Here is a 24,501-nt window from a genome sequence, read left to right on the forward strand (position 1 = left end):
TTTACGCACAGAACTTCTTTCAAAACTGGAGACCGTCCTCTCACACCCTGCCGCTGCTCTGTCAGCTAAGTTCATGTAATATATTTTCAGTGCTGTGTTATCATTTCAACAGTCTTCACAGCATCGTTGCCAGGAGCACGTTCCATCTCAGAAACCACTTCTTTGTTCATCCATGGAAAGCAAATCCTCATCCGCTTTATCCTAGGTGGCGCAGCTCCCTGCCGTCTTCAGGCCCCCTTCTGCTTCCGGTTCTCCTGTTGCCACACGTCTGTGGTGACTTCCTCCCCTGGAGTCCTGAACCCCTCAAAGTCCTCCCTGGGGCCGGAACCAGCTTCTTCCCAACTCCTGTTCATGTTGAATCGTGACCTCTTCCCATGAATCCCCAATGTTCTTCATGGCATCTAGGATGGTGACTCCTTCCCAGGATGCTTTCAGTTTACTCTGCCCAGATCCATCAGAGCAATCAGTGTGTATGGCAGCTATAGCTTCGTGAAATGTATTTCTTTTTTTTTTTTTTAAGTTTATTTATTTTGAGAGAGAGGGATCACAAGCAGGGGAGGGGCAGAGAGAGAGGGAGAGAGAGAGAATCCCAGGCCCCGTGCTTTCAGTGTGGAGAGCCTGATGTGGGGCTTGAACCCATGAATCGTGAGATCATGACCTGAGCTGAGACCAAGAGCCAGACACTCAAACCACTGAGCCACCCAGGTGCCCCTATTAAATGTATTTCTTTTAAAGAAAATTTTTTAACGTTTATTCATTTTTGAGAGACAGAGCGTGAGTGGGGGAAGGGCAGAGAGAGAGAGGGAGACACAGAATCCGAAGCAGGCTCCAGGCTCTGAGCTGTCTGCACAGAGCCCAACGCGGGGCTCGAACCCACAAACTGCGAGATCATGACCTGAGCTGAAGTTGGACGCTCAACCGACTGAGCCACCCAGGCGCCCCGAAATGAATTTCTTAAATAATGTCTTGAAAGTTGAAATTACTCCTAGGGGTAATCTATGGGTTGCATAATGGATGTTGTGTTAGCAGGCATGAAAATATTAATCTTGTATGTCTCTATGAGGGCGCTCGTGTGACCAGGTGCACTGTCTTTATATTGTGAAAGAAATCTTTTTTTCCTAAGTATGTCTGAATCTTGAGCTTAAAATATTCACTAACTCCCACTGTAACAGATATGCTGTCATCCAGGCTTTGTTCCATTTATAGAGCACAGGCAGGGTAGATTTAGCATAATTCCTAAGGGCCCTAGGGTTTGGGGGGATGGTCAATGAGCATTGGCTTCAACTGAAAGTCACCAGCTACCTTAGCCTCTAACGAGAAAGTCAGCCTGTCCTTTGAAGCTTTGAAGTTAGGCATTGACTTCTTTCTAGGGATGAAAGTCCTAGACAGCATTTTTCAATATAAGACTGTTTCATCCAAATTGAAATCTGTTCAGTGTGAGCACCTTCATGAGTCCTCTCGGTCAGATCTTCTGGATAATTCCGGCAGCTTCTGTGTCAGCACGTGCTGCCTCACCTTGCACTTGGATGTTACAGAGACAGCTTCCTTCCCAAAACCTCCTGAACCAACCTCTGCTAGCTCCTACCTCTTCTGCTGCTTCCTCACCTCCTCAGCCTTCCCAGAATCGAAGAGTCAGGGCCTTGCTCTGGGTGAGGCTTTGGCACACTTACCAGTTAAATTCACTGGCTTATATGGGCGTGGCTCGTGGTGCCTCAACTTACATGGTAGCATCAAAGATCACATATCACCATAACAAATATAATTATGAAAAAGTTTGAAACAGACCAAAGATTACCAAAATGTGACACAGGGACACACAGTGAGCAGATGCTGTTGGCACTGATAGATGCTCGATGCAGTGTTGACACAATTCTTCCATTTGTAGAGGAGAAAGAAAGGGTCAATGTCAGTGAGGCGTAATAAAATGGAACGCAATAAAATGAGGTATGCTTGTGTAGACTTAGGAAGGACATTGCTAGGTCACTGGATCATGCCTGTTTCAGCTTTATGAAAATGCCAAATACTTTGTTACAAACCAAATGTGTCAATTTGTATCTTCCCATAAGCAACATATGAGAGTTTTCCTTGGCTCTTCATTCCTTTGTTCCACATAATTATTTCTATTCTGTCGGTTGTACTGGCATCTCACCGTGCCTTGCTTTAAGTTTTTTTTTTTTTTTTTATTGAACACTAACATAAGGAGAAGTAAATACAAACGTCATGAGTGTGTAGCTTGTGAGTTTTCACAAACTGGATCTCTGTACCATCACCCAAACCAAATGGAATATTAACCAGTGTACTTTCTCATGCTGACTTCCAGTCACCTCCCACCCCTCTGTCCCTCAGAGTTAACCTGTTCTGACATCATAGTTTTCAAACTTCGTGGATAAATGGAATCATACACTGTATCCTTTTTTTGTATTTAGTGCCTTTCTCTTAACATTCTGTTTCAGTGTCCTCAGGGTTGCTGCATTTACTTGAAACTCAATACATTTTCATTGCTGTGTGTTGTTCTCTGTTATTTGTAAATACCATATTCTGATACTGGCAGGCATTTGGTTTCGATCCTTTGATTATTATGACGAGTGTTCCTGTGAGCACGGATGTCTTTGGGTGGACTTACGTATGCTTTTCTCTTGTGTAATATATGCCTGTGGCGGAATTGCTGGTCATAGAGTATGGATATGGTCAGCTTTAGTAGGTAGTGACCAACTGTTTTCCAAAGTGGTTGCACCAATTTATATTTTCATCAGCTTGAAAATATAATTCTAGTTGTTTCAGGGACGCCTGGGTGACACAGTCGGTTAAGCGTCCAACTTCGGCTCAGGTCATGATCTCACAGTTGGTGAGTTCAAGCCCCGCATCGGGCTCTGTGCTGACAGTGCAGAGCCTGGAACCTGCTTCAGATTCTGTCTCCCTCTCTGCCCCTCCCCTACTCACGCTCTGTCTCTCTCTGTCTCAAAAATAAATAAACATTAAAAAAAAATTCTAGTTGTTTCACATCCTTACCAACATTTGGTATAATTGGGCTTTTTAATTTGTCATTCTGGCAAATGTATAGTGGTATCTAATTTTGGTTTCAATTGACATTCCCTGATGACTAATGAGAACCTTTTCGTGTGTTTATTGGAAAAAATGTATCCTTTGTAAAGTGTCTGCTTGAGTCAGTCAGATAATATTGGGTTGTATGACTTTCTTTTCTTAATACTGTAGATGGTGTCTTCAGATAAATACAAGTTCTGAATTTTAATATAAATTTGTCAACTTTGTTTTATTCCCTGTTCCTTGTATTCTTGTCTTCCACTATTTATAATGTTTTATTTCTTAATCATAGTGATAGGTGCATATATTTTTGTTATTTTTAAATCTTTAATTAAAGATTAATTAAAGTCTGAAGTATTTAAATTTTTTGGTTGTTATTTTAGAGAAAGCACACGAGCAGAGGAGAGGGGCAGAGAGAGAGAGAGAGAGAGAGAGAGAGAGAGAGAGAGAGAGGATCTTAAGCAGGCTCCATGCTCAGCACAGAGCCCAAAAAGGGGCTCAATCCCAGAACCTGAGCCAAAATCAAGAGTCAGATGCTCCGGGGTGCTTGGATGGCTCAGTTGGTTCAGTGTCTAACTTCAGCTCAGGTCATGATCTCACTGCTCGTGGGTTCGAGCCCTGCATCAGGCTCTATGCTGAAAGCTCAGAGCCTGGAGCCTGCTTCAGATTCTGTGTCTCCCTCTCTCTCTGCACCTTCTGCACCTCCCCACCCCCCACCCCACCACCCCCCACTCATTCTCTGTCTCTCTCTCAAAAATAAATAAACATTAAAAAAATTAAATTGGTTCCTAAGACTTTTTGTCAATTGAAGACAATTGCTTTTAAGTATGCCCCAACTTTCTGGTATATCATGTTCTTGCGGCTTATTTTATACAGTTTCTGTTCTTGTCCTCAATTCACCATTTCCATTTATTCAAGGAGCCCTACTTTCTTTAGGCAGGAAATAGCATTTACAGATTACAGTCTGTATGGTATAGGTGCTTGGTACTTTGGGGTTGGTCATAATTTCTTGGCTTTTTTTTTGTGAATAAAACTAGGCAATATAGATTTCTTTAAAGGAGAAGTACTTTGAGTTCAAACTGACATTTTTGATTCAAGTTTGGAATATGGAGCTTTACTTAATTTTGTGATCACATATCCCTCTTTTTTTTCTTACACTGAAATTTGGTTCCTATTTCATTGTCATAATTACTTATTTGCTTTGCTATTTTAAATATGTATACATTTTTTCCAGTTCTGTTCATCTTTAGGGCATGTTCCCACTCAGTATGTGGGTATATTCATTTGTTTCATTTTGCTTTTCAGTTTTAGGGCTTGTTTTTAGTATTTTAATTTAATTTTACAATTATTTGAAATATCTACAAGGTTCCAAAGTCCAGTCTACAAAATAAGGTATATACAGAGAAATCTAGTTTCTGTTACTGTCCCCATACTTACTTTCCTCCCTCTCCCATAGACAAACTTATTTTGTGTTTCTAATATTTTTTCCTTTAATTTAAGCAAATGTGTGTGTATGTGCACATGTATGTCTGTATACTCTTATTCTCCTTTTTCTTAGAAAATGGTACTGTAATATACATACTTATCTCCACCTTGCTTTTCTTACACACACACACACACACACAGGAAGTAAACCTTTAGCACTATATAAAGGGGTAGCTCACTTCTATTTGAGTATCATAGTACTCCATTGTGAGGATTGGGCATAATTCATTCAACAAATCCTCTGTCATGAAAATGTGAATTGTTTTCAACATTTTGTTAACGTGCAGGTAGTGCTAAAGTGAATAGCTCTGTGTATATCTTTTCTTACTTTTGCCAGCGCATCTTTGAGATAGACTCTGAAAAGAGGACTTATTGGATCAAAGGGTAAATGCATATGTCATTTTACTAGATACTGCCAAATTGCCCTCTGTAGGGGTACTGTGCCTTCATCCATTTCCACCCGCAATGTACCAGAGTGTCTATTATGCCGACCAACAGAGTATGCTATCGAGCCTCTGGTCTTTGCTAATAAATTGTGGTACACACGTCTATATATCCATGAACTCATCACCACAAGCAAGGTAATGAACATATCACTCCCAAAAGCTTTGAAGGCCCCCTTTGTAATACCTGTTTCCCATTACTGTTCCACCTTCCCCTTCCCGTCAAGCAATCACTAAACTGTTTTGTGTCACTGTATATTAGAATTTTGGATAAACAGAATAATAACAGTACATATTTATAACAAAGACATTACCCTGGCCCGTGCACAAAAGCCTGCATCCTGGCCCCATCCCCAACCACAATAAAAGCCCGAACCAGTCACCCATCACTGAACTCCCAAACAATCTTTGGAGCTAGTTGGAGCCTACCTTGTTCCCCCCAGAAAGCCTGATGATATGACTAATCAATCTCTTCACACTCCCTTTATGTGTGTGTGGCAACATCAGTCTTGACATCCAAATAAAAGCTGGGGTGGGGGTCTGTCCTGCTCTAGAATGAGCACAACAATTAACTGCTGCTTTGACCAGGATGCATAGATGGTGGCCACCACCACTGAGATCTTTCTTCTGCTGCTCTGGCTTGCCGCCCACTCTCAAGCTTGCACACTGAACTGTTGTTTGCCAGCTCACATGCTCTTTGAGCTGTACTGCTGCCTGCTACCTCGCTTGCACTTTGACTTGAGCAATCCTTTGCTACATTTGCCAAGTCCTATGAACGTCTGTCATATATGTAACCTACCAAAGTCACAAGTTATAGCTGGCATTTAGGAACCTGTGTAAGGGACTGGGCCCTCCTTAAAATGACTCTGGGTCACATGTCTCTCAGCCTAGACCTCCTGGTGTGTCTCAGATTGAACTATGTTGCTTCTGTGGCATTAACTGTGACTGACGGTCAGTGGAAAGACTCTCACCCTGTCACGTACCATTGGCTGTAGTCTCCAGCAGACTCTGGCTTATGTTGGATAGACTACTCAGGGGGAAGACTGATGGCTGGTGCAACATATGAACGAAATAGCTGATTGCTCCTGTGGAAGAAGAAGGTGGCTATGTAGCAGGTTTGCTATTGCTGCATATGCCTGTGTCATCAAAAACGATACTGATCCTGGGTCATAGGGAAAAACACTCAGTAAGCCCAGGGCTTAATTCAACCATTGCCATGGGAGAGTGCCCTAACACTGACAATTCGTATTTGGGACTCTTAAAAAGGAAGAAACAGAAATAGAAGCAGAGTGGAGAACCCCACCACCACCCTACCGAAGTATATATTCAGTAGCAAAAAAAAAAAAAAAAAAAAAAAAAAGGAAAAAAAAGGACGAAGTAAACCTGGATTATGTGGAGAGGAAGCAAAACACTAAAACAAGTCCATATTTTGATCCAGTTAGAAATCCAAATTTACTAAAAGAGTTTATACAAGAAAAAGAAGAGTGTTAATAGACTTTTACACCTTCACAACTTTAACATCTGCCGAAATGCACCAGCTGGCAATTTCTTATGTCCTTACTGCTAGGGTTCATTACACTTGGGGCTCCCTCTGAATTAAAACAGGGTACTTTATATAAGTTTAGGGGAGTTATTGAACATAACATAGAAGACAAAGAGGTATATACAGCAGCTTAACCATCAAAAGTTTGCCTTTTTAATTCCTCATGGTCATTGCTTCACTACCCTAAAATATCCCATAATGGGCATAGGTGTTCTAACCCAGTAAGTAGTAAATTTAAATTGCCATTTATAATAATGGAAATCCACATAATTTTTCTCTCCAGTTAAGACAGTTAATACAGCTGTATTAGTTTCCTATTACTGTTGTGACAAATTACTGCAAACGTGGTGGCTAAAAACAATACAAGTTTACTATCTCTTCTGGACATGAGAAGTCCTAAATGACAGGCCTGCATCACCTCTGGAGGCTCCAGGAGAAAATCGTTTTCCTTTCTTTTTCTGTCTTCTGGTGGCTGTCCATAGTGTTCTGCTCATGATCCCTCCCTTCTCCCTGACTGTCTTACCTCCCTCTCTTATAAAGGCCTAGAGATTGATTACATTGGGTCCATCCAGATAATCCAGGATAATCTTTCCATCTCAAGTCCTAATTTAATAACAGCTGCAAAGCTCCCTTTTGTGATATAGTATATTCACAGCTTCCAGGGATTAGGATGTGGACATCTGTAGGCGGCATTATTCTACCCATCACAATGATCCACTGTAAGTTAAAAAGGGCCGTCAAGGATTAAAACTCATTATATAAAAACTATTTAGAGAAGGGGCAATGCCCCTCCCCCATACTTCTCTGTTTTCTAATTTGGCCTGCTCTCAAACCAGGAAAATGGTGAAATACCTCAGCTTCAGCTCTGGACCCATCCACTAAGGCTCCTAAACCCAATATAATTGAAATGGCAGCCATCCAGGCAGCAACTGGTCAATATTTCACTGTTATACATTTGACTAATACGTTCTGTTTAGTGCCTGTTTCATTAGCCTCTGAGATACACTTTGCCTTTACCTCCAGGGACATGATACACCTTAACCAGGCTACTCTTGGTGTACCTCAGTAGTCTTGACTTCATGCACAATCTTTCTAGGCAGGATCAACTGCATCCGGCTTTCTCCAGGAACACAAGTACGGCATCACATTGAAGCCATCCTCCAAGGAGACTCATTTGACACACATTCATGACACAAAGGAGCTCAGGGAAAGGGAATGGGCCATTGTCTACACATAATAGTAGACCCAGCTACCTCCATTAAGTTCCTAAAATTATTTGGCAACCCACATGCTTCTCCATCCCTGACACTGTGAAGACACAGCTATTTATTTTCAGCACCCACAACGTTAAAACAAGCCAAATATCTTTTACGTCTCCTCATGTTCTGGAGGCAACATGTTCCTCATTTTACTTAAGTCCATTTACACTGTTACTTGCTGATCAGTGCAACTGAATGGGGTACCAACCAATAAAAGACTCTAAAATCTGCTAAAATTCCAGTACAAGGGCACTTCCATTAAGTACCTGAACAGAGTCTTCCACTGTTGAGTTTGAGCAACCTCTTCTCATGCCTTTTAGTTTCTGGACTACCATAATGACCGTAAGTTGCCCATTAGCTTGTGATGCAAGACACTGCCCTCCTTAGCCCCACACCACATACCATTGCAGTGGCAATTGCTGGTCACATCTGGGCTCTTTGGGAAATAGAGGCTCTCACAAAGAGTCTTTGACCCTTTCTGCCCAAATGGGTTGCATTGTGAAAAGAGCACTTACAGAATGTGGCACCATCAAGGCCTCCTTACTGTAATAGGAGCCAGGCTTGGGACCTCTGGCATACCCCCTGCAGCAGGGGTGGCCTCCTCATCCTCAGTTTCTTTCCAGATATGGTGCTGGAGGACGTCACCCCTTGTGTAGATCCCTTGACTACCTGCGGACCTGCTTAGGACTACCTGACTACACAGCAAAGTAAGTTTGTGCACTTCATGGATGTCACTATGATCACAGGTGTGCAGTTTGCTGGAGAGATGAGGCTTTTCATTACTTAACCCAAACGTTCATGATCAAAGACGGACCCAAGTGTCAGCACAATTAGCTAAACCTCAGGCAGTCATTTTAGGATTGAATGGCTTGGCTAACGATTGGACCCCAAATGCACATTTTTTATGGACTCTTGGGCCATTGACAAAGGTCTGGCCATCTGGTCCAGTCAATGCAGTAACAATACTTAACACATAGTTGTCCTCTTTGGGGTAATAGATTCTGGGAATCTCTTGCCTCACAGATACCCAAAATATAAATGAAGGTCACACATGTCTCTGTACATGCTAAAGCCACAAGATAAGGCCTCACCAAGACACTCTTTATACCCTTCAGAGTTCTGCATATTTATAGTGACTAAGGAATTTATTCACTTTTCAAAATACACCATACTGAGCTTCCTATAAGGCATTTATTGGGATTTTCACCTCCCTTACAGATCTCAGGCTCTTACCATTAAAAAAAAAATAGTATGGGGGCACCTGGGTGGCTCAGTCAGTTAAGCCTCCGACTTCGGCTCAGGTCATGATCTCACTGTCCCCACGTCAGGCTCTGTGCTCAGCTCAGAGCCTGGAGCCTGCTTTAGATTCTCTGTCTCCCTCTCTCTCTCTCTGCCCCTCCCCTGCTCATGCTCAGTCTCTCTCTCACACACAAAAATAAATAAAAGATTGTTTTAAAAAACAGTATGAGAATTCCCATGTACCCTTCACCCAGCTGCACTAATGTTCACATGTTATATGATGCATGCTATCACAACCCGGAAAATAACATCGATAGAATATGAAAACCCAATTTATAAACCTTACTCCAATTTCGCCAATTTTTCTGCCAATGTAATTTGCTGGTAACCTAATCCACGATCACACATTGCATTCAGTTGTCCTGTCTCAGTCTCCTCAAATCTGTGACAGTTTCTCAGTCTTTGTTTTAATGACCTTGACACTTTTGAAGAGAACTTCCAAGAACTTATAGAATGGCCCAGGTCTTAGGTTGAGGCTCTGCATTTTGGCAAGTGTACCACAGAAGTGATGTGCCATTTGAGAAGCATCTCATGGGAGGAGGGTGCGTGATACGGATATGATGATCTGTCTAATCACTGGCAACAGCAGTGTTAACCTGCAATACTTGGTTAAGGTTTGGTTGGCTGCCTGGTTTCCTCATGGTAAATTTACTATCCATTCCCTTTATAATTGTTAAGTATACTGTGAAGAGAGAATTTGAGACTATCCAAATACCTTGTTTCTCATCATACGTTAGCCCACTAATTTTAGCTTCAAACAATGCTTGTCGGCAACAATTTTTGCAGTGGTATTTGCCTAATGGCATTTTCCCCTATTTTTTTTCTGTTTATTCATTGAAATTCAACTTACGATTTTCCCTGTTATTAACTTATTTATTTACATTAGTACAGATTCATATTTATTTATTTTGTTGCTCAAATTGTCCCAGCTTTGTTGATTGGGAGCTCTACCCAAATTAGGTCATGTGTACCTTCAATGCCTCTATTATTTTTTGACCACTTCTTTATTTGCTGGCACCCGCAAGATGCTCCAGGCCCATCATGTATTTTCCTAGCCCTGCATTCAACATTTTTCTAAAGAACTCCGTTTCTTTTCATTAAAGATAGTATTTAGAAAACAAGATATAGATATCAGGTGTGATTGTTGCATCTGGGTATCATTCCTTTTAACAGATAGAGGTAGGAAACATGCATATGCATATTGACACACATTCTCCCATATCCACATTTGTATATTCATTTCGCTAAGTATTAAAAACCATGAGTTACTACTGGTGTCTCTGATTCTAGTCTAACACCATGAGGTTCACTCTAGCTGCCCCCCTTTTCCTTATATGTAACCATATATTAAAATATAAAGCTATAAGACAACTTTATCAGCCATCTTCCTGAAGTCTCCAATTATTTATGAGTTATAGTTTTTATAACAGATAGTTAAAATGGAATACTCTCTGTTTCATTTTTTGCCTGAGACTCTAGAGATGGAAAGCAATAGGTGTCAAAGTTTTAAGATTTGGTCATGTGATGTAATATTATACAGCCAGTAAAAATGGTGTTTACTAAACAAGTACCAAAACAAGGAAAACTTTTTATTTATATGACAGTGTGGTATAAGAATATGTGATTTGTTAAATTTTTCTCTATTATGTGCACATTCTATTTTCTAAACTAGAGCCTATTAAAACAAAAACACAGGGCACCTGGCTGACTCAGTCAGCTAAGTGTCTGACTCTTGATTTCAGCTCATGATCTCACAGTTCCTGGGATCAAGCCCTAAGTTGGGCTCTGTGCTGACAGCGTGGAGCCTACTTGGGACTCTTTCTCTTTTCTCTCTCTGCCTCTCTCCCACTTGAATGCACACACTCTCTCTTAAAATAAATAAACATTAAAAAAAAAACAACAGAGCCCTGCTACATGACACAGTCTCCCTGCCAAGGGTGGCACCTCAGCTCTTTTACCTGGTGCTTCTGATATTTACCTTTATATTCCTAATTAACATTCTTAGCCTGGTACTTCTTAATATTAGATATTACCTGCTGAATTCCGTATGGGTTTTAGAATTCCCATGCCACACCCCCACTTCTCTTTCCCCCCGTAAGTTATTGCTTAAACCCAGCCGTATACACATAATAATGATGCTAAACTGCTATGACAAGTGACACATGAAATTCAGTGTTTGAAGTAGAACTTTTTCCTGGATTTAATTGCCATGTTTTGTGAAAAGTCCTTCCATGCATTTATCATTTCATTTTACTAAGAGTCCAACAATACCGTCTATGCCTATCAATAATGTTTCCCATATGGCCACATAATTAGTTTTATCTTTTCTCTCCTGAGACCTTTCCTATAGAGCCTTGTGCCCTGATCCAAAATGGAGTGATTTACTGACGTTTGACTGTTGTGAGTTTTTTTTAAATCTAGATGTCACTTTTGCATATTATACTAGGACTTTGCTTCAATAACCCCTTTAGGGGAGAGTATGGGAGCCCTATGTTTTCACATACATTCTCATTACCTCCAGCTTGTACTCTACAAGCTTTCTTTAGAAAAAAAAAAAAAAAGTGCAGATGCATTTGAAAATGATGGGTTTTTTTTGTTTTTTTTTTTTTTCAGTCATAGCTAGAAGTGTCTTTATTCATATACACCCTAGGTTGATGTTTGGGCATAGAATTTAGGTCAGTGTTGGTTTTTCTTAGGGTGCTGGAAGAACTGCTTCCGCCCGCGTCTCCCTCCTTCTAGGAAGCTCCTTGTTGGGAAGCTCGTTTTCATATTACCCCTGCACCTGTCATTGGAGCTGCTTTTTCTAACTGAAAGTTTTAGGATTTTGTCTTTATACCAGGTATTATAAAATGTTACTCTTAATGTAGTTCATAACTCATTTTGTAAGGAATCTCAGGAGTCCTCCTTTCTGTGGCTTAGAGAAGGGAAAAGAAACATTTATTAAGATTTGCTCTTCCAGGGACACCTGGCTGGCACAGTCAGTAGAGCATGCAACTCTTGATCTTGAGGTCCTGAGTTCGAGCCCTACGTTAGGGGTAGGTTACTTAAATAAATAAATAAAGAAAGAAAGAAAGAGTTGCTCTTCCAGGAAATGTGTTGAGTGTGAGCATATAGGCTATTTCTTTTAATTATGAGATTCCACACAGTTTGCTTTTGTACATACCCATCACAGAATCACAGAAATGCCCATTTTACATGTGAAACTCTTCATGGAGAAAATGGAATGTTTCAGAATGTGAAGACCATTTGCTTCCGTCACACGTTTCCTTAGAATTCTCCATCCCAAGGTTGATGGCACACAATAGCTCCCCTTTTATACAGAACTACTTCCTTGTCTGTGCTCACCTCTGTTTCCTTCTGCCTCTCCATGTGTCTGTTTCAGAGGGTGGTGGTGTTCAGTGATGTGACTGTAGATTTCTCCCAAGAGGAATGGAAGTGTCTGAACTCTGTCCAGAGAGCTTATACAGAGACACGATGTTGGAAAACTACAGTAACCTGGTCTCTGTGGGTAAGTACATCTGTCCTCTAAATTTCAAAATCTGCTCTTAAGAATCTGCTTCCTACATTGTGAGTTATTTAATTACCTTTCAAATAACCAGCTGAATTTCTGCTTTCTGTTCATAGAGTTTGAATTTTGTGAGATAGAAATAGGTGACATCATAGATTATGGTGGAAACATAATTTTATTCATTTTTCATGATATATGCTTTTCTCTGGTTGGTCCTTCTTATAATCCTATTTCTTTCTTGACCAAAGGACTGGATGAATTCTGGGATATCCCAGACCTTTTTTTCTCATGAGCAGGACTTTCCATTTCTAATCCAGCTGTAATCTTACTGGAGCAAGGGCAGGAGGCCTGGACAGATGACAGAGCACCAACCACAAGCCAGTGCTCAGTAAGTGAGGGAATATTGGAAATGTTGAAGGGGAGTATCAGGTAGCGATCCACCTGTAGTGAGGAAGTGACACCCTTGAGTCTGGAAGATGGTTTTTTTAGGCCTTGTGGAGACAGTGATGCATTGGGTCTCTTTTTGTTCTTCCTCTCCCTCGACATACCCAATCCAATTTACCTCCTTTTTTATCATCTAACACTTCTTCCTCACCCATGAAAGTAATTGTGTGTGTATTTTGTATTTAAATTCTTCTTGGCTTATTTATTTGTAATTTAGACTTGTATAAGTGATGCTCTTTATCACAAAATTGTGCGTGTGATGTGCATGTGGTGTTTGTGTGTATGTGTGGGGTGTGTGTGTGTGTGTATTATATTTCTATTTTGGCCTTCACTTAATGATCTGCCTATGTTTGCTTCTGTTTAACCAGTTTCACTTGTTTGCACATTCATTAATTTATTGTTTTAACCTATACATAATAAACTTGTAAATTGCACAAGGCAAACTCTTGGGTGCAAGACTTTCCAAAAATGTGTAAAATGTTAAGGATTTCATAGTTTAATAATGGCTGAGAATATGTACATAAATAACTTCTACAAGGTAGAATTTACCACAGGAGAATTTTCACATTAAGAGTCGAGAGGAGGCCAGGACTGGAGGAAATAAGTGGAAATAAGTAAGAGTTGAAGTGAGTGCAATTGTCTGCAGTGAGGGCATTGGGAATATAGTCTTGCATGGGGAGGAGAGAAGGGAGAGAAGATTGAAAAAAGGGAGGCCTAGGAGAGCACATTTTTTATTCAACAGGTATTTACTGGGTAACTATTGTATTCCAGGTCACAGCAGTGAACAAAATATTCATAGTTCCTATTCCCTGAAAGTATACATTTTAATTAGAGGAAATAAATAATAAACAATTGAATACATAACATATCAGATGGTGTTAAGTGCTGTGAAGATTTTTTTAAGCAAGGGTAATAGTGTGGTGTAATAAAGAATTTAACCTTGCCCAGAGACAGGTGTGTCTTTGCCATTGGCTTCTGGTGGGGAGAGGGGGAGGTAATTTCTAAGACTTTGGACTGTCATACCTGACTGTCTCTGGGTTGGGAGCTGCCCAAAAGTTTAACCCAAAAGTTTAACAATGTGATTTATTGTGGGGACTTTAAGTCATGCATTATCAGTTTGACCTCCAGAAGAGCTGTACACAGGTTAGCCACATGGAGAGTTGAACATAGAATCCAAATAAACGCTCTGGACAGCAAGGCTCTGGTGGCCTCCCTGGTTGGCAACACTATGTGCATATTGTCACAAACATTGCCAAGAGGAGTTAATGCTGTTTGTGATTCCACAAAGAGAAGCTCTGAGATTAGAACTCTCCTTGAGTGGGTTCTGTAAGTCCTGCTAGTGAATTATTGAAACTAAGGGTGGTTTTGACGACCACCCCCACAAAATTTACAAATGGTGTCAGAAGTGAAGAGAGTCTTTTGGACTGTGTTGGAACTCTGCAGTTGGTGTCAGAAGTTGGAATTACTAGGATGACCCTGACAAAGTGAAATGTGTTGTTTGAGATGAGAAAGGATGAAGGATGAAAAATGATAAACTTTTGATTCCTGGGTGACCATAGGTTTGCCTATAGTATGGAACTACAGCTGTACTGCAGTCAGTTACAGGAGACGAATTATCAGTGGAATTTAGAAATGACGGATCTAAGTCTGAAGGAGTTGGCTCCCTGGATGTATAAAGAAATGCAAAGTAGCAAGAAATAAGCCAAATATATAGTCCCTTGGTTATCGTGGCCTGTAATAGTTAAAACAAAAGTAAAGAAGAATGTTGAGATAGGTCCTGATGCTGGGTCAGCCTTAAATTGTGGCAGGACCAAGCTACATCCTCTAGTCTCAGAGCTGCTATTGATGGGAAAAGTTAAAATGAAAATAAGAAAAGTGTGGGCCAAACTCAAAATCTGCTGGTCCAAGCTATAGCTGTTTACCTCAGGGCTGCTACCAAAGAGAAAGTTATGGTGACAACAGAAAATTGTGAAAGAGTGATTTTTTATGAGAAAGGGGAGAACTAGTAGTCCTGGTGGGGTAGAAACCTTTAAATAGTTGTTAAGAAATGAGATGACCAAAAACCATAAAATACCTAGGAATAAACCTAACCAAACAGGTGAAAAATCTATACACTGAAAACTATAGAAAGCTTATGAAAGAAATTGAAGACGACACAAAAAAAGTGGGAAAATATCCCATGCTCATGGATTGGAAGAACAAATATTATTAAAATGTCAATCCTACCCAAAGCAATCTACATATTCAATGCAATACCTATCAAAATAACACCAGCATTCCTCACAGAGCTAGAACAAATAATCCTAAAACTTGTATGGAACCAGAAAAGACCCCGAATAGCCAAAGCAATCTTGAAAAAGAAAACCAAAGCTGGAGGCATCACAATCCCAGACTTCAAGCTATACTACAAAGTTGTCATCATCAAGACAGTACGGTACTGGAACAAGAACAGACACTCAGATCAATGGAACAGAATAAAGAACCCAGAAATGGACCCACAGAAGTACGGCCAACTAATCTTTGACAAAGTAGGAAAGAATATCCAATGGAATAAGGTCAGTCTCTTCAGCAAGTGGTGCTGGGAAAACTGGACAGCGACATGCAGAGAATGAACCTGGACCACTTTCTTATACCATGCACAAAAATAAACTCAAAATGGATGGAAGACCTAAATGTAAGACAGGAAGCCATCAAAATCCTCGAGGAGAAAACAGGCAAAAACCTCTTTGATCTTGGCTGCAGCAACCCTTACTCAACACATCTCTGGAGGCAAGGGAAACAAAAGCAAAAATGAACTATTGGGACCTCAACAAAATAAAAGGCTTCTGCACAGCAAAGGAAACAATCAGCAAAACTAAAAGGCAATCAACGGAATGGGAGAAGATAATTGCAAACGACACATCAGATAAAGGGTTAATATCCAAAATTTATAGAGAACTTATCAAACTCAACACCCAAAAAGTAAATAATCCAATGAATAAATGGGCAAAAGACATGAATAGACACTTCTCCAAAGAAGACATCCAGATGGCCAACCGACACATGAAAAAATGCTCAACACCACTCATCATCAGGGAAATACAAATCAAAACCACAATGAGATACCACCTCACACCTGTCAAACTAGCTAACATTAACAGATGTTGGCGACAACAGGCAACAATAGATGTTGGCGAAGATGTGGAGGAGGAGGATATCTTTTGCACTGCTGGTGGGAATACAAACTGATGCAGCCACTCTGGAAACAGTATGGAGGTTCCTCAAAAAATTAGAAATAAAAGCCACCCTGGAAATAATATGAAGGTTCCTCAAAAATTTAAAAATAAAACTATCCTATGACCCAGCAATTGTACTACTAGGTGTTTACCCAAGGGATACAGGTATGCTGTTTCAAAGGGGCACATGCACCCCAATGTTTATAGCAGCACTATCAATAATAACCAAAGTATGGAAAGAGCCCAAATGTCCATTGATGAATGAATGGATAAAGAAGATGTGGTATATATATACAATTGAGTATTACTTGGCAATCAAAAAGAATGAAGTCTTGCCATTTGCAACACATGGATGGAACTAGAGGGTATTATGCTAAGTGAAATTAGAGAAAGACAAATATCATATGACTACCCTCATATGAGAACTTTAAGAGACAAAACAGATGAACATAAGGGAAGCGAAGCAAAAATAATATAAAAACAGGGAGGGGGACAAAACATAAGAGACTTTTAAATATAGAGAACAGAGGGTTGCTGGAGGGTCTGTAGGAGGTGGGATGGGCTAAATGAGTATGGGGCTTAAGGAATCTACTCCTGAAATCATTGCTGCACCATGTGCTGACTAACTTGGATGTAAATTACAAAAAATAAATAAATTATAGGAAGTAAAAAAATAAACAAACAGACATTAAAATAAATGAAAGAAAGGAGGGAAGGAAGAAAGAAAGGAAAAGAAAAGAAGGAAAGGAAGAAAAAGGGAGGGAGGAAGATCATTTTTCAGTAATATTCCTGTATATCAGGCAATGAAGAACAGTGATTCATGAGGTGGGGGACAGGAAGCAAAACCCTATTATTCCCCCCCATTTTACTGCCTTACGACAGATTATAGTACACCGCACAGAAAATAAGTGAGATAGAGCTTGACAGACTCCTTGAGTTGAGGCGATATCGCTGACACTCAGGGGTAATCAAGGCAACAACTGTCCAAAGGAGTACTAAAGAAGAAAGAGACCTAGAATGAGGGAATTCTAACATCTTCAGAGGTCACCTATGAGTATTCAGCAGAGTACTAATCACACATGGGAAATTACTGGATGCTAGCAAAACAAAACAAAAACCATTCAAAGTTTTGAAGGGAACCATGTGCAGCACTCACACAAGGCAAGGAACAATACCTGCTCCCACCAGTCAGATTGAAAGAGCTCACAATTCACTGGGTGTTGTATGGAAACCAATTTGACAATAAATTTCATATATTGAAAAAAAAAAAAAGAAAGAGCTCACAATTCATGATGTTTTGGTTAGGCTATTCAGCAATGTCTTGCTTTAATAGTGGGGATGGGACTGGTCAGTAAAAACAGTAGTAATGTTCTGGATTCTCCTAACAAATCATAAAAAGAAGACCTGAAAGGATCAAACTATTTTCAAGTAACTTAATTAATCCCAGAACAAAGCTCAAGAATATTTAGAGGAATACAAAATCCAGAGATCAAGGTAAAACACAATGTGTAGTGTTCAATCAAAGATTACTACACATGGAAAGAAGCGGGGGCGGGGGGACGGAGCACAATGATGAGAATTTTTTTAATCAAAATTAACCCAGAAATGACAATATTAGTATTAGCAGAAAATATTAAGCAAATGATAACTATATTCCAAATGTTCAAAACTTAAGTAGAGACAGACATACAATACATTTTTAGGTACTCAAATTCAATTTCCAGAGTTGTAAACTAAAATGTTTGAGTTGAAAAATACAATTGATGAAGTTAATGGCAGATTAGACACTGTAGATGAAAACATTAGTGAACCTGAAAGCAAAGAAATGGAAACTTATCTAATATGAAAGAGAAAGATTCTATTAAAAAAAAAGAGCATTAAAAAAAAAAAAAAAGAGGTTAGAGTGGGAGAGAGCCAAAGCATAAGAGACTCTTGAAAACTGAGAACAAACTGAGGGTTGATGGGGGGTGGGAGGGAGGGGAGGGTGGGTGATGGGTATTGAGGAGGGCACCTTTTGGGATGAGCACTGGGTGTTGTATGGAAACCAATTTGATAATAAATTTCATATATTGGAAAAAAATAAATAAATACATTCTAAAAAAAAAAGAGCATTAGTGAGCCATGAGATAACTTCAAGCAGCCTAAAATATGAGTATTTGGAGCCCCCCCCCAAAAAAAAAGGGTAGAAGCAGAAATTTTTTTGAAAAATGACAATTTACAAAAATAGATCCAACAATCTTCATGAGCTGATAGCACAAGAAACACTTTTTTAAAAATCAGTATACATCATAATCAAATTGCTCAAAGGCATTATGAATATTTCAGGATTCAAGAGTTTTATTTTCTTTAGTCATAGGGTAAGTTTTAGTACAGCAAGCTAGTAAGAGTCTCTCAAATGATGTATCTTGTATTACAGTATCTGGAAATGTTCTCATACAAAACCTGACTGCTTGCTACTGGGTGGTTCTCAGTGGCTTTAAAATAAGGCATAGTCTATGATCCACACAGAGCTTTAGAAAGAATCTGTTAGTACCACCACTCCAGCTTCTAACAGGGCATCAAAGTGGTAATCTCTTTTTGTCCACCAGGTTATCTATTTCAAATTAACAACCTATTTCAGCTTTGGCACTTCTGTTGGTTTCCATTTAGAATGTCTACTCAATATTGGCTAAACAGTCCTTATATACCTTCGCTTTTACAATAGGTAAGGGAAGTATTCCTAGACAAATATAATGTCCATTCTTGTCATACATTCAGGTAGAGGAGTTATAACCACTTAACATAAATTTTGTTCATTCAAATTTTCATCCAAACTTTCAAATTAATTCTATCAACTATTTCATCCTAATATTTTCTCAATCTAAATATCCCCAATAGGACTTCACCTAATGTAAAGATTTTCTAATGGCACATTGGGTTCCCATATCAGAGTCTCAGAACTAAGTTTCTTCTTCATCCATTGGGCATTGAACCCAGACATTTTCATGTGTCTTTGCACTTCCTTGGCCCTTTTGTCAATTCTATTTTTTTTAATGTTTATTTATTTTTGAGAGAGAGAGAGAGAGAGAGAGAGAGAGAGAGCGAGCATGAGAGGGGAAGGGGCAGCGAGAGAGGGAGACACAGAATCCGAAGCAGGCTCCAGGCTCTGAGCTGTCAGCACAGAGCACGACGCGGGGCTCGAACTCACAGACCGAGAGATCTTGACCTAAGCCAAAGTCGATGCTCAACTGACTGAGCCACCCAGACTCCCATACTGATTAGTTTGATGTTCCCAGGCAATTCAAAGACAGGTTTCCCACTGTTATCTTTGCCTTGCAGTTTTTTAGGTTCTTTTGAAACAGGATAAATGCAGCAGATTTGTTAAGTGTCCTTCAGTGTTGAGAGACAGCACAGTCTTCTGCTAATCCACCCCACCTACAATACTGCTGCATTAAGACCTTTGTTTTGCTTCTGTCATTTTTCTGCTTTATTCTTATTTCTTAAAAATTGTTTAAAGATTTATACCCTGATATGAGTCCCTTGACTCTTAATTTTTACCTTTCCTCACTCTCCTGTAACTCACTGTAATGATCTTAGCTATCTATTATTTCAGCATAATTTTTTCCTTTGGTAGCAGCCCTGTGACTGTACATCAGAATGGATGAAATACAAGCTTAGCCCAGATTGCAGATAACAATAACCAATGAATTGTGTATTTAGCTTGTTTCTTTTTTATTGTTTATTTATTTTTGAGGGAGAGAGAGAGCCCAAGTGGGGAGGGAGGGAGAGAGAGGGAGGGAGGGAGGGAGGGAGGGAGGGAAAATCCCAACCAGGCTCCATGCTGTCAGCACAGAGCCCAATGTGGAGGCTCAAACTCATGAACTGTGAGATCATGACCTGAGCTGAAATCAAGAGTCAGATGCTTAACCGAGTCGCCCAGGCATCCCTAGAGCTTGTTTATTTTTATTTTGTTTTTTCTTATGTATCCAGTGAGCCAACGCTTCAGGAGTTGAATCTATCATTTCTAAATTCCACTGGTAACTTTTACCTTAAGTAACTGATTGCAGCACAATTGCAGTTTTATACCATAGTAACTAGATGGTCACCCAGGAATCTAAGTTTAACCCCCTGCCCCTATAGACACTCTTGTCCTTCCTTTTTCCAAACAGTGCTTTTGCCATGTTTCAGTGAACTAGACTCAATGCTTGAAAAAGCATTCTGACACCACTTCTGACGCCAGTCATAGATCCCCAAGACCACCTCAGATTCAACGAATCACTGGAATAACTCAGATTTCAGAAAAGTTATTGTACTCACATTCACCATTTATCACAATTTAAGATTAAATCAGCGAAGTGGTACATAGCAGGGGATCCAGGAGAGGTCAGGAATGAGCTCCTAATTGTCCTCTTTTGGTGGAGTCATGTGGACAGCACTTACATTTCCCAACAACAATGAATAACAGCACACATGGAGTATTGCCAGTCAGGCTCACCTGAGATTTTGTGTCTAAGGTTTTTTTACTCGGTTTTGGTCATGTAGGTGTTGCTAATTGCCATGTGGCTGCCCTCAGTCTCCAGCCCCTTCAGACCCAAGTTGACAGTGTATGGCCCAAGGCTTGCATCATAAATCATATTATTAGCATAGATTATCTTGTGTGGCCCACAGAAGGCCTCTAAGTAAACAAAGACAATCTTATCAGAGTGTATGCCAAGGCTTTAGAGGTTACCTACCAGAACCTGATCAGTGACCAAACCTTTCTTTAAAAGAGGTTAATCCTGGGGCACCCAGGTGGCTCAGTCGGTTAAGCGGCCGACTTCGGCTCAGGTCATGATCTCGCGGTCCGTGAGTTCAAGCCCCGTGTCGGGCTCTGTGCTGACAGCTCAGAGCCTGGATCCTGTTCCAGATTCTGTGTCTCCCTCTCTCTGACCCTCCCCCATTCATGCTCTGTCTCTCTCTGTCTCAAAAATAAATAAAACGTTAAAAAAATTAAAAAAAAAAAAAAGAGGTTAATCCTTCATTGCACAAGAGCTTACAGTGATATGGTGATTTGTCCCAAAATTTAAGCTGGTATTTCATTGTTGGGGTACAAATGTAACCTAGTCTTCTATTTTTTACCACAAGACCACGTTGTTACCCATTCTATTCTTTTTCCATTTATCTGAACTTAAAGCTGACTTTATCCCTCAGTCTGTCACCACTGTAACCTTTGCTGAGCAATATTCCCTCCAGTAAGTTTATGTTTCATGGACTTCCCAAATAGTATTTTCATTGAGATTCCCACAACATATTTCAGCACAGCCACATAAGTCTTCTCTAACTCAATTCATACCTGACTTGTTTGACGTTTTTCTTTAGGTTATAACCAATCAAGATTTCTATCTTCTTTTACCCTACTTTCACATAATTTCCAATATATTACTTAGCAAGCTCTCTGTACTCCTTTTACCTCAAAAAGATCATCTTATTATACTTAATTCTCACATTATCTTATGAGATACAATATTTCTCTCCTTTTAGATTATATAGTGTAGAATTATATAGTGTAGATTATATAGATAGAATACGTATAGAAATATAATTAACCTTCTTTCCTTCAATTTGGATGATCACCCAGGACAATATATATTTACCAAGCTTCCCAAATAATTCTGAGACATATATTCTCTCGAGAATCATTAATAATATCTTTTTCCTTAGCCATTTTCCTCATCTTTTTATTTGGACTTTCTTCCATCTCTTTTTCATTTTCTGAAATTCATAGCTATATTTTAGTAGTTTCTTACCCATTGACTATTAGAACCTTATTTGAAAACATTTTTGGTTTACCTGTACTTCTGCTACTATAGAACTTTTACTTCTCCCTGAATAGAAAAAAAGCAAATGTTTGATATTTATTTTATTTCAAATAAAGCATCAAAGTCTCTGACCAAGAAACCATCCTTAAGGAAAGAAATTAGTAATGTAAAAACATTTCAGTTGGACTAAAGGAAAGAATTAGAATGCCAAGCTCCAGTGTCAGAGATGTTTGGGAGATCAATTTAAAAGGCAAGGGTCACAACAGGAGGTGTATTTCAGCCAACTAATAATCGCACATGAAGTTGTACCTACTTTTAATCAGCATGTACCTCTTACTCTACACACAAAATAAATTGAAAACGAAGAGAAATCATATGAATGTAATGAATGTGGGAAAGCCTTTTAGTGGTAGCTCACAACTTACTCTACACCACAGGTTCATACTGGTGAGAAACCCTATGTATGTAAGGAATGTGGGAAGACCTTTAAGTTACAGCTCAGCATTTAATAAACATCAGAAAATACACATTGGTGAAAAATCTCATGAATGTAAGAAATATGGAAAATCTTTTCGCTTTGGCTCTGATCTTTTATGACATCAGATAATTCATACTGGTGAGAAACCTTATGAATGTAGACAGTGTGGCAAGGCTTTTAGTTGGATCTCATACTTTTCTCCACATCAAAGAATTCATACTAGTGAGAAACCTTATGAATTTAAGGAATGTGGAAAGGCTTTTAGAACTAGCTCATATCTTTCCCAACATCAGAAAATTCACACTGGTAAGAAAACATATGAATGTGAGGAATGTTGAAAGACATTTTCTTGGAGTTTCTATCTTACCAAACATCAGAGAACTCATGTTAGTGAGAAACCCTATGAATGTAATAAATGTGGGAAGGCTTTTAATAAGAACTCAAAACGTGTTCAGCATCAGATAATTCATACTGGTGAAAAAACTTATGAATGTAAACAGTGTGGAAAGGCCTTTACTAGGAGGTCAAGCCTTATTCAACATGAGACAATTCATACTGATGAGAAACCTTATGAATGTCAGGATTGTGGAAACACCTTTACTTGTAGCTCAAACCCTTCTCAACATCAGAGATTTCACACTGGTAAGAAGCCCTATGATTGTAAAGAATGTGGGAAAGCCTTTAGTTATCACTCAAACTTCACTGTACATAAGAAAATGTACACACGTGAGAAACAGGATGGCTGCAAGAATTGTGGGAAGGCCTTCACTAGGAGTTAAAGCTTTATTCAACATCTGAGAATTCATAATGCTAATTAACCCAATAAATGGAAGAACTGTGTAGAAAATGTTTTCTTGGATCAGAATTTACACAACTGAAGAAAATTCAAGCAGTGGAAACATCCTAACAACCAATAAATGTCGAAAAACATCAATAGCCCCAACTTATCTGGCATTAGAAAATCCACATTTTTAAATTTATAATATTACTATATATATTACAAAGTTCATATGTCAGGGTAACCCTGGGAATTTATCTCTACACAGTAATGTCTATAATTTTAATTTATATCTAACATTTGAAACCATTTCAAATTGTACCCCAAAATATAAGTTCCTAAATTATTTTCCCTCAATTTCTTATCTCAGCACCATGTAATTATTATTTATCTCAAATGTTTATATGGCCTCTTGTTAATATGTATATTCTTATTTATATTAGTCATATGCCTAGGGACCCTCTTTTTTTATTACTTTGGTCCTAAATATCTGTACTTGCTCTCATTATGTCATTACCTGAATTTAAAATTTTTAAATAACTGAAAGATTTATATCTCTTTGTTTTAAAAGAGAGCTTTATTTTCTTATATAAAAGTAATACCACAAAACTTCTGGAAACATAGAGAAACATAAGAAAAAATGCAACTTACAATTCTATCAACCAGAACAAACTACTGTCAAATAATTGGATCAAATCGTTCCAACTTTTGTTCTTAGGAAATATTAATATGCTATAACTATACTATCACTTGCCATTCGCATGCCAAAGAAATTTTCATGTCAGTAGTTTAAATCTTTCATTGTGTTTAAATGGCAACATAGGATTCCCCATAGAATTGTATTTACCAAATAAATTTGCTAATTTGCTCTCAATTTGGCAAGCTCATGAACAATGTATTATATCAACATTTTTCTAGATATGTCTTTGTATGCTTACCTTTTTATTTTAGAAAATTAATTTTTCTAAATGTACAAATATATTGTACTGTGAAAAAGGTTTAAACATGACAGATTCCTAAATTTCTGTTTCATGCCTACCCAAATCCCTGCACATTCTCCAAAGGTAACCACATAATTAGTTTAGTCTTCATTATTCCAAATCTTTTATCTCTGTAGAAATATATTAGTATGTTTTGTGATATTACATGAATGCATCATAAAATAGTGACAGAGCTCCTACCTTGTACCATGATTATGAATACCAAATGGGTTAATAAACCTAAAATGCT

General features: G+C 39.0%; 1 protein-coding gene across 1 annotated transcript in view; it reads right to left on the minus strand.

The window, feature by feature from the left end:
• ZNF484 (zinc finger protein 484) overlaps positions 1-24,501 on the minus strand; it is a 178,706-nt gene that overhangs the window by 66,673 nt on the left and 87,532 nt on the right. Inside the window, exon 8 of the mRNA XM_042964436.1 lies at positions 5,954-6,055. Coding sequence (XP_042820370.1) covers positions 5,954-6,055 — 102 coding nt within the window. The remainder of the gene's footprint in view (positions 1-5,953; positions 6,056-24,501) is intronic.

Source organism: Panthera tigris, chromosome D4, assembly GCF_018350195.1.
Source record: "Panthera tigris isolate Pti1 chromosome D4, P.tigris_Pti1_mat1.1, whole genome shotgun sequence".
In the NCBI taxonomy this organism is placed as follows: Eukaryota; Metazoa; Chordata; class Mammalia; order Carnivora; family Felidae; genus Panthera; species Panthera tigris.